The sequence below is a fragment of the Bidens hawaiensis genome, unplaced genomic scaffold (assembly GCF_021521415.1).
Source record: "Bidens hawaiensis isolate Kalapana, Puna unplaced genomic scaffold, B.hawaiensis_p1.1 tig00035986_1, whole genome shotgun sequence".
In the NCBI taxonomy this organism is placed as follows: Eukaryota; Viridiplantae; Streptophyta; class Magnoliopsida; order Asterales; family Asteraceae; genus Bidens; species Bidens hawaiensis.
This window is the reverse complement of record NW_027496281.1, coordinates 13,069-28,240: the sequence shown is the minus strand read 5'-3', so window position 1 is coordinate 28,240 and position 15,172 is coordinate 13,069. Positions and strand designations below refer to the sequence as shown.

General features: G+C 33.9%; 1 protein-coding gene across 1 annotated transcript; it reads left to right on the top strand.

The window, feature by feature from the left end:
* The first annotated feature begins 9,266 nt into the window (after window positions 1-9,266).
* Window positions 9,267-14,060, top strand: LOC143588098 (serine/threonine-protein kinase BLUS1-like). Its single transcript, XM_077069202.1, has 19 exons — window positions 9,267-9,392; window positions 10,418-10,717; window positions 10,792-11,046; window positions 11,120-11,244; window positions 11,339-11,383; window positions 11,477-11,558; window positions 11,650-11,718; window positions 11,809-11,979; window positions 12,054-12,119; window positions 12,189-12,257; window positions 12,342-12,460; window positions 12,561-12,794; window positions 12,866-12,957; window positions 13,041-13,117; window positions 13,215-13,310; window positions 13,384-13,560; window positions 13,661-13,719; window positions 13,812-13,863; window positions 14,013-14,060. Exons 2-19 carry the CDS (start codon window positions 10,547-10,549, stop codon window positions 14,058-14,060), a joined length of 2,007 nt encoding a protein of 668 aa, XP_076925317.1. The 5' UTR covers window positions 9,267-9,392; window positions 10,418-10,546.
* Window positions 14,061-15,172: the final 1,112 nt, after the last annotated feature.

The window sequence follows — 15,172 nt, the reverse complement described above, 5'->3', positions numbered from 1 at the left end:
CATCACCCTCCTCGACCTACCTTTAGTCTGGCTCTGTCTTCGATGGTTAGCTATTTCTCATGGCAATTTCACAACTAAAGCTTTAACTTTCTTGTTAATTATTTGAATTTGTTTCCTATATTTTATGTAATTAACCATCTTCGATGACAATCAAACCAAAACGTGTTCACTACAAACCCGATAAGCTAGGAAAACTAAGAATCATCAATGTAAAATAAAATATTGTGATTTTTTTCAAGCATGTTTTTTTGTTGGAAAGTTATTTTAAACGCTTCTTTGTTTCGAAAAAATTACTAGATAACTCTCGGGTGACATATCTTTAAAGATAAGAAAATTTTGATTATAAGTCGACTCATGTATATTACATGATCATTTCCTTTTTAACAATCTCGCCATAGATTTTAGCCTTTAAGTAGTTTCAACTCTCATCCCCTCAAAGCTCGCAAGCATCTTGTAACGTTTGAAGGTATTCTTTGACTGTCAGATCGGATACTTCGACCATTAATTATGTATATTCTAGGTTATATATCATTGTTTGAGCGTGCTTCCTGAAAATTTTTATGAAGCCCATCAAAGTAACTTTAATTTCACGAAATCTGGGTTGGTAAAAAGTAATTTATTGGTTAAAACATTAAAACAAAGTTTTTATGTGGGTTTTATGACCATTAGATTTTTATATAGTTATAAACCATTTTAATGGTGAAATGATTTAATTAAATTTCAATTAAGACGGTCTTGTTTTTCACATGTACAAGCCACACTTTTCAAAAGTCTCATCCACTTTCCTATCAACCTTTTATTAAATCTCACCAAAAGCTTTTTTAACACAAATTATTATTTGTATAATTTATAACACTTTACCATGGTTTTCAATGGTTACCTTTTCTATATGTTCGGTAAGCATGACCCGACAACTTGGGTAACCCGAACTTAATAACTTCTACGTATGCCATGCTTTGCAATAAAATGTACCTAATGGTGCTCGTCGACTACACCAAAGGTACCGTCCCTACCTATCAAGCATCATCTAGTGGGGCATTATATTGTACCACCAAGAATTCAATAAGCATAATCGCTACAATACAACACAACACATGGTTGCCATAGTATTCATGGGGGGGCAACGTTAGCTTAGATGTCGATGTCTCACCCCTACTAATACCCCTTGGAGTTTTTATGATGTCACGTGTTCGACATGGTTATCTTAAAAGATCCGTCTCATGCTTCGCACGAGCATTTTGCTGAAATACAGAGATAATCACCAAGCCTAAAGCTCATTTGAAAAGAGTATGTTCGGGTATTTTCTTTCACACGTTTTAGCACCCAAACCAAAGGTATTTCCCTTTGTGTTTTAGTTCCATCAATAGAAACCTCTAATTCATTTAACTATTTTGAATTTAAAACTTAAATCGCACGACGTTTTTAGTATTAATTTAATGATTCAGTTAAACCAATAGAATAGTATTAATTTGTTTTCCGATCTAAAACATTCGACTGTTTATAGCAGCAATCAAGTTGTTGCAAAGCAATGTTAACGAAACTCATCAGATTGTTGTCACGCGCCTTAGTGGTAATTGAGAGTGTTGTCTAGACTATCCACAATCCAGTTCCTGCTCAAACCGAGCCAACCCTTTGTTAAAATAACCAAGCCCAAGGACACGATCACAATATTTTATCTCAACCAATATCAACTTTTTCTTATTACTATAATTGTTAACACTTGCACACTAATTACATACCCTAGCCTTAATCATCTATTTATACTAATTAACTTTCTAAACATACAATAGCTCAAACTCCTACTTTAGACTTTCAAATTCAAATAAAAAAAACTTAACATTCTAAGTATTAATTAATTACTAATTATATCAACTATTTCACATAGCCCCCAATCAATTTTCACGGTAACATATTTCAAAATTAACTTCAACACCCTTAAAAATATAAAGGCCTCATGGACTCATATCCATCGAGTTTTGGGTATGCCTGTCTCATATATTTCGAGTATACCCGTCGGGTTCGGGATTTTTTTTCCATCCTTACTTCTCCCACCTTTTAGGCTCCTTAGTTCTTCCTTTTATCATGAAGACTTTACAAAAGAAACTTTTATGTGGATAATATGACCTTTTATCTATGTTGATTGCAATTTGCAAAGTATAATGGACTTAATTAGAATTCAATTAAGACGGTTTTCTTTTTCAATGTACAAACATACTTTTCAAAAGTTTCATCGACTTTACTTTAAAAATATATCTTTTAGAAAAGTTTTATAACGAATTACCTTTTAGAAATATATTATTACATAAATTATCACACTTTAACTCAATTTTCATTTATAATGTTTTATGTGTTCGGGAACCCCTATTCCGATTGCCTGGGTACCAACACTCCATAGCTTCTGTATACGTTATTCGAACCAATTGTTGTTTGGAGCTACATAGCACCAAGTCGTAAATATACTTCGAAAGTATAATGGTATTGGTGGGCAACACCGAAGGTGTAGTCCGTCATTTTGTCTAGCTGACAATATCTTGGATCGTCTATCATTAATGCTTAACTAGCACCACACAATGCATGGTCGCTTCGGTATACATCATAAACAATGTTGGTTAAGATATATATATTTTTTAATATGTATATCTTTCATTATATAGAAACATAGATATTACAACAACATAGCAGGTAGGCGGGCAACAAGCTGCGCCGCCACCCCTTTCTGAATTGCAAACCCTAACCTGCTAAAGACATACCCCTGCCCCTTTGGAGTCGACACATTGCTATGCACAACCCGTTGGACCCTGGTTAGGAAACGGATAGCTTCCGATGCCAAGGAGCCAAAGGTATCAAAAGCCAAAGGGACAAAAACATGTTGGTTCTCTTCGCAGGCTTTAGCATGTTTCTCCACCTTCTTCGTTTCAGCCCTTTTCATTACTTGCCCAGCTACAAACCCATTATCCCTCAAACCAGCTAAGGGAGATACCCCTGTGAGGTCAACACAAGCGTGTTTTCCCCCGGCCCAACCAAAGACGAGCAAATCTGCCGGTCGTAGAGTGGATCTCACTTCCGTGGGGTCTGTAAGGAAGTTTACGGGGGGCTTCCTTTTTAGCTGATATCCCAGCTCGCCTTAAGATGTCCCAAAGAACGTCCCGCACCCAATCATGTCGGTATTTGAACCCATGCATCTCCTTGCAATGAACCGCATGCTCTCCGAATTTATCCAGGCAAGCCTTACGGCAGATCGGACATGTTTCGTCTTCTGGGTACATTGGGACCATCAAACGGTACTTAAGAATGACCCTATACTCGACCGCAGACATGCTTTGGCCCAAGCCATCAATCGGGATAACGGTCAGAAAATCTTGGGCATGAGGACCTTGTAAGCATTCAATAACCGCCTTCTGTCGGGGGGACAATCCAAAAACTTCTCCCAGGCTCTGAGCGATTTTGCCAAAAAGGGCATTCGCCAAAGTTTTTTGAGGCTTTGGTGGGACGGTGTCCATATTAGAGAAACCGCCAATGTCAAAGCCTGGGAGAGTGCCATTTAGGCGTTCTAGGACCTGCACGTAGTCTGAGTCCAGGTCGACAACTCCGCTATTTCTTAAAATGTGATTATGTAGCTTCCAAAACTGAGCCATCGACGCTACAAAAGCGTAAACCCCAACATTCTTAAGTATTTATAGGACATGTTAAGATATCGACCTTACCCTATACATACTTTCAGGAAGAGGAATAATTGTGATGGTCTCTTACCGGCATTGATGATAATAGGACATGTTTGGGACAGATATTCTCAATCTCAGTAAATAGCTGAGTATGAAATCATATTCTATAGTTGGCTCGATAATTGTCATTAGTTATCTATTAAAAGATAATTGTCATTAATTATCTCTTTCAGATAGTTTTATGTTTTTTTTCAAAACTATAATGAATTAAAATATGATAAACTACACGCATATCCTCACCATCATAAAATGTTTAAAAAATATAAATTTCATAATGATCTATATCTCAAGCAATAATCTCTTATGGTAGTGTACAAATATAAATAATATAATTAAAATACATATCACAAAGAAATAGTTAATTTTCAACGTATTCAAACTACTCGAATGAAGCATTACTTCACAAGGGCTGAAAGAAAAGTAAGACTAAATTTTTCGATTTTGAGATTCGGGTATATTGTTTGGATAAATAGGTATCCGGCTTCAGTTAATCGGGTTAGGTATCATCTAATCCTATATCAATCTCACGCCCGTGAAATATATATATATATATATTTTCAATCTTGTATCCGAATACTCGTCTTGAATATTTCAGGTATTACCATCGGACTCTAATTTTTTTCATCTCTACCTCCTAGATTTTATCCATCTGCTTTCTCTATGTAGATTATTCAAATTTAGTCTATCGCCAAAGGCTTAATCAAAGTGACAAGACTAAGGGTGGTTTTCTATGTTTGAGCTTCACAAAATCAATAATTTAGTTTAGTTTAGTTGGGCCCGAATTAGTGATAGGTTGGGTCACCAGCGTTGTCTGTCATCGTTGGTGTGGGTGGTTTTTGCCAATGAGCATACCCGGGTGACTGTTTTGTTAGATCGTTAAAATAAGAAAAGATAGACCCGAAATCCTGGATGCTCGAAGATTGTTCATATTTCTTTTTTAAGTAATCCTTTCTCATTACCATTCCATTTGTTGTAGTCAATTTACAAAAATAATTAAATTCTTTAAGAGTATTCGAGTAGATAATCTATATTTATCTCTATAATTATACTAAAAGTCATTATTTTTTCTCGCATTTTTAATTAAATAATATTATTATACGTTTATCATTTTTTGTTATTTCTCTCTCACAATCATTTTAAAAAAGTATTAAAATTATATAAGGTGAACTGTATTTCTGAAAGTTTACTCATTAACAATAAATTTTTCTATTTCCTAAACTCACAACTATTCCATAAAATATAAAGAAGACAATCATGTATTTAGAGGACGGTTGTGAATGCTCTAATATTTTATGAATTTAGTTGACTATTAGAAATTTTTATTTTATATAAATACACATAAAAGAAGAGTAAGGAAAAATTGGCTAGACTGGTCAATGAGGAAAAGTAGTGATCAGTGGATCATGAGTCATGTGACACGATATGCACTTAAAACTTTAACTTTAGAAGTCTTATTTTACACTAACAGATATTAGAATCAAAACAAAAAAGGCCTAGTTACAGGCCCATATACTTCTAATGGCTTTTTCATGAATTGACAGGAGACTTGTGATATTTGAAAGCTTTAAACGAGTTGGGCTTAGTTTTAACTCGTCTAAACATTAAACAAACGATCGTTAGTTTCAGTTTTAAAAGCTTTAAGTTCAACTTGTAAGTAATTCTTCATATTTGTGTTTAGTTTGAGATTGACTTGTCTTTATTAATCATTTTATTACAATGTAGTTAGTTACTTAGTTTTATATATGTTTATGGTTATAAATTTTATATATAGCATTACAAATATTATCTGTATCAATACTCAAGGTCGTAAAAGTCGTTAGGCGAACCCTAAACGGTTGATTGAGGAGTTGGGTGTACTCGGACATGGTAAATATAAAGAAACTTAATTTTTGGATATTATATATATGTTAAATGTCATTAGTTTACTAACATTTATAATAAAACATATGAATATCAATAAAAATATAAATAAGAAATATACATTTTTAAATAATAAATTGTTCTAAAAATTGCTAATAATTAATTTAAAAAAATAATATTTGTTCTTTAATATTATAAATATGAATTGTGTTTTATATTTGAAGTCAAGAATGGCTCAAGCCCACAAACTAGATGTGATTATGGCTGAGGTTAATCACATTTGATCGATTCTTAGTAACTATGCGAAGTTAAATAAACTCTCATCGGTGCATACATTGTAGCGAGTACTCGGCCTTTTAAACCTACTTTTACAACATTGTCTATACTATATTATTATTTTGAGACATGTATTATACTATGCTATATTATATTCCTAGCCTAACATATATTATTTGTATATGTCTATACTATATAATATTATAATACATTAATACATTATAAGAGGGGTATGTTAAGAATTTTGGATTTTAAAAGTTGAGTAAAGGGCCATTTTCGTTCTTGTGGTTTGACAAATAATGCGAATTTAGTTCAAAAAGTTTATTTTTTGCATATGGGCCCTCCACGTTTCCCAGTTCCTGCCATTTACATCCAAATCACTAATCCCGTTAAATTTTATCGTTAAGTCAATGGTAGACATATCTTTTCACTCTTTCTTTATTATAATACTTATTTCAGTGAACTGCGGTTTTCGTCCCTCTGGTTTGTCCAAATCTACAGTTTTAGTCCAGTAGTTTCAAATTTGCAATTTTCTTCCCTGTGGTTTTATTTCACTTGTAATTAAACCCGAATTCCCTAATCTCGTTTAAGACTGGTCGTTAACCCATTTTTGTTCCCCTCATGTGACGATCAGTTTTGTCGGTTTTCTCCCCAAATAAACCTCAGTCCTAATTCGCAACCCCCCTCACATGAGGGGCTGGGGAGTATTTGGGGAAAAAGGAACAAAACGGCTCTCACGTGAAGGGCACACTGATGGGTTTAACGACCAGACTTAACGAGTTTAGGGAATTCGGGTTTAATTGCAAGTGAAATAAAACCATAGCAAAGAAATGTGAAAATTTGAAACTACTGGACTAAAAATGCAGACTTGGACAAACCAGAGGGATGAAAACCGCAGTTCACGGAAATAAGTATTATAATAAAGAAAGAGTGAAAAGACATGTCTACCCTTGACTTAACGATAAAATTTAACGGGGTTAGTGATTTGGATGCAAATGGCAGGAACTGGGAAACGTGGAGGGCTCATATGCAAAAAATAAACTTTTTGGACTAAATTCGCACTATTTACCAAACCACAAGAACAAAAATGGCACTTTACTCTTAAAAGTTTTATAAATTTTGATGCATATCGCATTTATTTTAAGTAATAATACATTTTTAGTGGGTTAAATTTTCTTTAAAAAACTAATAGTTAGTATCTCATATTTATTAATGCATATTTAGTTAACCACATTAAGTAAATAATAAAAACTTTTTGCTATGGGCAAAGTTGTATTTTGTAACAATTAATAGTTAGTACTTATTATACATTATTGATTCATGTATATTTAATAATAATGGACATTTAATTATTCTCTCTGGTTGTGTTTGTTTTTGATTAAAACATCTGCAGGAGGGGTGATGTCTGCAGGCGCGCAGACATCACCCATGAAGACTGTTTGTTTTTTTTTTAAGATAAGATCTGAAATCAGCTTCTTTTATCTTAAAAAAGAAGCTAAAAATTATTGCTTCACACATCTTCACCCTACCTGCTCTCCTGCTGCCTCCTCTCCAACCATCCAAAAACAACAATAAGCATCCCATAAACTCCGGCCAGATATGATCCACCTCCGTCATCGCCTCCGGCAACTTCATCGTCGCAAAAATCCTCATCACCCCACCGGAAAACTCAGCACTAGCCTCCGGCACTTCAAATGCAATCTTCCCTTCAACAATTGACGAGTAGGAGCTAATATTATACGTCTTCACCGTCATCGATCCGTTGGAACCCTTGAACGCGATAAACGATTGAGCCCCCGCCATTCCGGTCCCGATGGGATTAATCGCCCATGCCACCCATCCATTTCGAATCCGGTGTACAACGGTGAGGAAAACGGGAGAAAGAGTAGGGTCGCCGGAAATACGCCGTTTGAGACGCCGGACACGTCGCCGTCACGGTTGGAGACGGAGGAGACGTCTTCTGGCGACGACGAAGACGTTTGTGGCGGTGGTGATTCGAATAGTAACAATGGAGTTTCTTCTACATCGTCTTCTGGAACTCCTTGTACTTCCCTTTCTTGGTGATATTAATGAATTAATAAATAATTTATTAATTAATGTGTTTGTATTTTCAGTTTATGCAGACAGTGTTAACTTATAAAAACAAACAGTCTTATTTTTTCAGCTTACAGAGCTTCAGACCACATCTTCAGCTGCAGACATAAAAACAGATGAAATCAGCTTACAGACAGTTTATGTCTGCAAAAACAAACAGCACCTCTGTCTCACTAAAGGTGTCTACATATTTTTTTTATTTGTCTAACTAAAAATGTGTAATTTCAAAATTTATTAGGCAATTTCCAAGTTTATCTTTAAACAAACACAACTAACATTAATAAACTATATTGATGAATCCAATTTTTAAAGACATTATTATCATTCGGTAAGCAAAAAATGTAATCATTCAATCTACCTTGAACCTTGTGATTTTCAAACCATGACACTTATAATGGTACATATGGAGTATTGTTATTATTTAAATACTAATACCCAAATATAATTAGTGTTTAAGACAATTCGGGTTAGATTTAACTCTTACAAATCGATTGCAAAGTGCATGCCACCTACTAGTAATGATTATATACATAACAAATTTAAAACACTTACTAGCTGAGTTGTATACTTATTATATTTGTATAAATAATAGACTTGTTTGACTCATGAGCCTTGATAAGTTTAAATTATAAAAGCTTGGATTCTAATTTTACTTAGAAAACAAAATGTAACCTCTCAATTATTTAACATGCTTGACTCTATGCTAAAGATTGGACTCGTCTCAATTAGAAATTTTAAAAAGTCGATTTTCAACAGCTCACAAGTGACTTAGCTCGTTACACATCCCTACGGCTACTTTTAACAACCAATGTCCATGATTGACTGGCGCGATCATGGTTTTTAATCACATAATTAACGTTGGATACGATGTCATAATCTTTCAAGTCTTGATTTGATTTTGCTTACTTAGAAAACAAAACGTAACCTCTCATCATTAACATTAAGCCGTACTTTAATAATTGAAACTTAGCTCTAATCACCAACTTTTCCATCTAGAAAAATAATATAAAAAAGATTAACCGTATCTACTCAGAAACACTCTTACAAAATCACAACAACACAAAGAAGATTAGCACGACGCCTACTCATCGATGACTCGTAAAACCGAAAAAAGAATCACCCACGTAATTAACAATATATTCTTGCTTATCTTAACAAAATTATAGTTGAATCTAAACAATATTACCCAAATTAGCAAGAGATGCATATAACCTTAAAAACAGTAAAGATTCTGTAGATATTTATACCCGACTCCGACGTCGTTTAACAACAATTTCGTAATAATATTATTATAATTATTTTGTAATAAGCAACAGCATCAGCAGTGGCAAGCAAGCACTTTGTTTAGTTTGTCTTGTCAATAGTAATAGTAATAAGTCAATATTCAGTTCTTGTCTCAAGTTGTCTCGTACGGAACCAACGACTGCTTCAAATCCCTAGGTTCGTACATTCACACACACACAAACACTTTATCATTTTATCTATCTTTCGATTGACATCGATGTTAATGTTCTATATATATAAATATCTATATAACCTTTAATTTGCTGTATCATTTCTCGAAATTAAAATTACAAAGTTGGTATTTTTTTTTCTGGTTTTAATTTTGCGGAGAGTGTTGAATCGATCGATGAATTGAAACATGTTTGTAGTTGATTTTAATCGCAAAAGTAATGTGGGTTTTGGGTTGTTTTGATTTTTTATTTTTAATTTTTAATCTATTGATTGAAAATTAAAGATTTTGACAATGTTATACATTTTGTTTTGTAAATGCCCTAATTTGATTATGATTTTGAGCGAGATTTATAGGTTTAAATTGGTACTAATAATCAGAGTCTGGCGGTTGGGTAGGGATTAGCGATTAATTGGTATTAATCGGATTGGAATTTATATGTAATTTTTTAAATGTACATATGTATAAAGTTTTGAAATTTGACCGAATTTGACCAGATTAATTGGAGACTGGTCGGTGGGATACTGACTAGCGATTAATTGGGGAATAATCGGGTTGAAATTTATATGTAATTTTTTGAATAAAGTGTTGAATTTTGACTGAGTTTGACCAAATAGCGATTATTTGGGACTAGTCGGTGGGGTACTGACTAGAGATTAATTGGGGAATAATCGGATTGATATTTATGTTTAATTTTTAAAAATATACATATACATAAAGTTTTGAATTTTGACTGACTTTGACCAAATAGCGAGTAATCGGCAACTAGTCGGTGGGGTACCGACTAGCGATTAATTGTGGATTAATCGGATTGAAATTTATATGTAATTTTTTTAATATACATATATATAAAGTTTTGAATTTTGACCGACTTTGACCAAATAGCGAGTAATAGACGACTGGTCGGTGGGGTACCGACGAGCGATTAATTGGGGATTAGTCGGGCCTAGGCGGGATTTTTACAACCATGCTAATGATAAAATTGGCTTAATTTTGTTTCTATTGTTTGCAGGGTGATAAAATCATATATTATAGAAATAAGGCGTTACCGTTGTGGAAGGACTCTTTAATGTTGATTTAATGCGAGATTCTGCGTATTTAGCTTTATTTTAGGGTAAATATTTTTTATTTAATCGTTGTTATGACTATGGGAACTGCGAAAAAGAAGTATCCGGTTAATGCAAAGGATTACAAGCTATATGAGGAGATTGGTGAAGGAGTAAGTGCATCGGTGTATCGGGCGCTTTGTGTCCCGTTAAACGAGATAGTTGCGATCAAGGTTCTTGATTTGGAAAAATGTAACAATGATCTGGTATGTTGGTTACTGTTTATAGTATTGGTTGATATTTTATTATAATTTCTAACACTTTGTTTAATTTGAATTAGGATGGTATTCGTCGGGAAGTACATACAATGAGCTTGATAAATCATCCGAATTTGTTACAGTCGTATTGCTCCTTCACAACGGGTCACAACCTTTGGGTTGTTATGCCGTATATGTCGTGTGGATCATGCCTTCACATAATGAAATCATCTTTTCCAGATGGTTTTGAAGAGCCCGTTATTGCTACCTTTTTGCGTGAGGTTCTTAAAGCCTTGGTTTATCTTCACGCGCATGGTCATATTCATAGAGATGTGAAGGTAATTCACCAAATTAAAAATAAATGCGCGTGCGATCTATGTTTTTAATTTTTAATAATGATGTTTTGTGCAGGCGGGAAACATATTAGTTGATTTTAATGGTTCCATAAAGTTAGCAGATTTTGGGGTATCGGCCTGCATGTTTGATGCAGGCGATCGACAACGTTCAAGAAACACTTTTGTGGGAACTCCTTGTTGGTATGTTTTTATGGTTATGTTTGTAATAAATGGAGTTTCAGACTTCAGTATTTGTTTTAAAATATTTATTACGCCTTTGAATGTTTTATCTTAGGATGGCACCTGAAGTTATGCAGCAATTGCACGGATACGATTTCAAGTAAGTCTCGATTCACTTGCTTATTTACTATTATTATACGTACATATTTTTTTGATTTAACTCGTTTAATAACTTTATCTTCCATGTAAACAGAGCAGAGATTTGGTCATTTGGAATCACAGCGCTCGAACTTGCTCATGGTCATGCACCTTTTTCAAAGTATCCGCCAATGAAAGTAATGAAATATTTAATATTCATTTAGTAAATTACCAAGAGGGATTTTTTATTCAAATATATGTTAACCTCTTGCGCTTCTTACCCTGCAGGTGTTACTTATGACTCTACAAAACGCACCACCGGGTCTTGATTATGAACGGGACAGAAAGTTTTCAAAGGTTTGTGTCGTGACTCATGTCCCAAGAAATAAAATATAAAACTTACCAGAATTTTATGCTGACTTTTGGTTTTTTTTTTTTCTTATTTAGTCTTTTAAAGATATGGTTTCTGCTTGCTTAGTGAAAGACCCGAAAAAGCGTCCCTCTTCGGAGAAGCTTTTAAAGCACTCATTTTTTAAACAAGCAAAAAACGCTGATTATATAGAACGTTCCGTTCTTGACGGTCTTTCTCCATTAGGTGATCGTTTTAGGATACTAAAGGTGGACTTCTGTTATTACTAATCTTTGTTCGTTATTATTTACTCTATTTATTAACTTTTTTTTAATTGTTTCAGGCCAAAGAAGCCGATCTTCTTGTACAGAACAAAGAATTATATGAAGATATGGAACAATTGTCGCAGGTAATAAATGTTGTAATCATTTACTCATTTTCACAAACTGATTATATTTTTCATATTTGTAACATGCAGCAAGAGTATATACGAGGAATTAGTGCCTGGAATTTTAACTTGGATGACATAAAGAATCAAGCTGCACTTGTATGTATTCAAATTTGTAACACGTTAGTTTTTGTCATAAAACACTTGGTCTTCCACTTTTTTACCCGAATTCATCTTTGGCAGATAAACGATGATGATGAAATTTCAAATATAGAAGAATTGAAAATTTCAGACCAACAAAACTGGATCGATGCTAATCATTTAGGTGCTAAAGCTCAAGATACAGCTGATGAAATTGTTCAGTAAGATTATATGTTTTATTATTTTATTTTTTTTGTATCTTAATTCACATTATTTGAGTTTTTTCCTGGTCATCTCATGCGAAGTTGTACATTAATACAGGGAATGTTTTGATATCTGTGAAGCTGATGTGGCAACTGCTAGCCCAACCGAACAACCACCTGCACAACTATCACTAAAAGCTAGCGACCAACTAACTGATAAAGATGAAATTAAGCAACTTGGACAAATAAAATTACAAAAAACTACCATCTCCGGACCAAGAAAATTTTTGAGCGGCTCACTGCTACCGGATAATGTTATTTCTCCTAAAAAGTTTTTCAACAATGGTGAAAGGTAATTCACTTTTAAAATAAATAATTTTGATACGAATTTGGCATGTAATTAATTTTCAATTTAATATGAAGGAACCCTCACCTACTAAAATTTCAAGTTGACCATAGCAGCAGTGGCCCGTTACAACATCTTCAGAGGATTAATATGTCCAACTCTTTATCTGGTAAATCTTCATTGACGTGTCTTAATATTATTATTATTATTATTATAATTTTTCACCTTTCAAAATTTTGTGGCCTGCTGCAGTGGAAAATTTATCAGAAGGAGTTGTGGTGCAGCAGAAAGGGCGTTTTAGAGTCACCGAAGCAGACATGAGCCCTAAGGTACACACTTTGTATATACTCATATCACGTATATATGTGTACATATATACATATAAATAATAAATTTGTAACCATTGTGTTTTTTTTCTCCAATCAGGCCCCGGTTCTTACTCCAACTCCAACTTCAGGTGTACCCGCTGCCTTACTACTTCCATCTTTGCAAAGTATTTTGCACCATAATACTGTGCAAAGGGTATGCAAATGATTATCTTGATTTTATCTCATCAATGGACTACAAATCTGATATCTTATATATTTTTTTTCAGGAAGAAATACTTCAATTAATCAAGTTTGCGGAACAAAGTCATGGTTCTTCTTCTTCAGGTTTTTTTATATATAAAATAAAAGTGTATTTTCACTTTTCACATCAATTTCTGTTTAACTTATTTGCACTTCTCAATGCAGGAAATGTAGTGGAGACAGGAAACAGTGACTTCTCACAAGTAACGAATGTTAACTTGTTACTAAACAATTTCTTTTTTATTTTGTGCTTCATGCTTTAATCCTTAAAACGTTAGTTAATAACTTGTTAATCACGTGTAGATCCCTCTTACTCCAAGGGAGAAAGAACTGCAGTCTCAAGTGATCCAGTTACAACAAAGGTACTAAAATCCGTCCCATGATTTGATCAAGTTGAATGGTTTATGGTGCATTTGCACGTTTGTCATTTAAATAACCGCCTAAATATTTGCAGTGTTACCAGTCTAGTTGAGGAATTGCAAAAACAGAAAATGAAGAATGTTCAGGTTTGTTGGCATCCCTTTTTTTTTTTTTTTTGTAACGGCTTGTATGCGTCTTACTTGTTTATCACATGCTGACCACTTTCACTTTCTGTCATATTTTTTCGGTAAATTTCGACAAGTAATCTCATAAATTGTTCGTTTTTTGGTTGTAGTTGGAAAAGGAACTGAGTGACTGGAAGAAAAACAGCATCAAAGGATGACAAGGACAATGACGAACAGTTAGTAGGAATTAGGCAACGCAGACTCAAAGTTGTCATCTTTCTATCCCTTTTTTAGTGCGTCGAGTCTAGTAGTATTTAACTTTTTTTTTAATGTGAATATGAAGGGGAATGCAGGAAGTTAGGAGTAGCAATTCCTACTTTCCTAGTATAAATTATTTTAGTTGAATGAATCTCCCAAATTTGAAAGTTTATAGTCAAAGATGGTTGATTGTTGACTTAAATACAAGATTTGTTTGATAAAAGTTTTTTTTTTTTTTTGGTTTTTATTTTGTGATTGAAGATATAATGTTGCATTTGTTCTGCCGTGGTTTTTAGTTTAAGCTTTCATGCGGGTTGAGGTGCGCACATAATACCTGGTTCTGGACCTGACCCGTGGGTAAGGTACAGCTTTGGGTTTCTCCCCGGACCTATACCTAGAATCGGACCCGTTAGAACAGGTTCCACCTTTTCCTGGTCAAAACCCGACCCGGTTTGTGCACCTCTGCATGCGGGAATGGAGCCTGTAAACGAACCGAACGTTCGGTGAACTGTTCGTGAATTGTTCGGCGGGAAGTTCGTTTATGTTCGTTTATTTAATAAACAAACGAACATGAACAAAAAGTTTGTGTTCGTTTAATTAACCGAACGCACATTAACATATGTTCCTTTCGGTCATTTATGTTCATGAACGTTCGAAACTGTTCATTTATTTATGTGTTCACATCTGTCTGTTTGTTTATGTATTAATAAAAAATAATTAAATATTATTTGGATGAGTTATCTGCTTAAAGTTTTATATTTATTAATTTATGTTCATTTAAGTGTTTTCATTTATGTTTGTTTGTGTTCATATATGAAAACATTGGTCTTAATCTCTAGGCTCTGCCGATTTTGTTTGTGTTCGTTTGTGACCGTGAACCGTTCGTGAACACATTAATTTCCTTAATAAACGAACACGAACATAAAATCATGTTCGGTAAGTGTTCGGGAACCGTTCGTAAACGCATTATTTCCTTAACGAATGAACACGTACAAGGCCTTGTTCGTGTTTGTGTTCGTTCGGTTCGTTTACAGCTCTAAATGGTATTTGATTTGTTTATTTTTTTATGAGA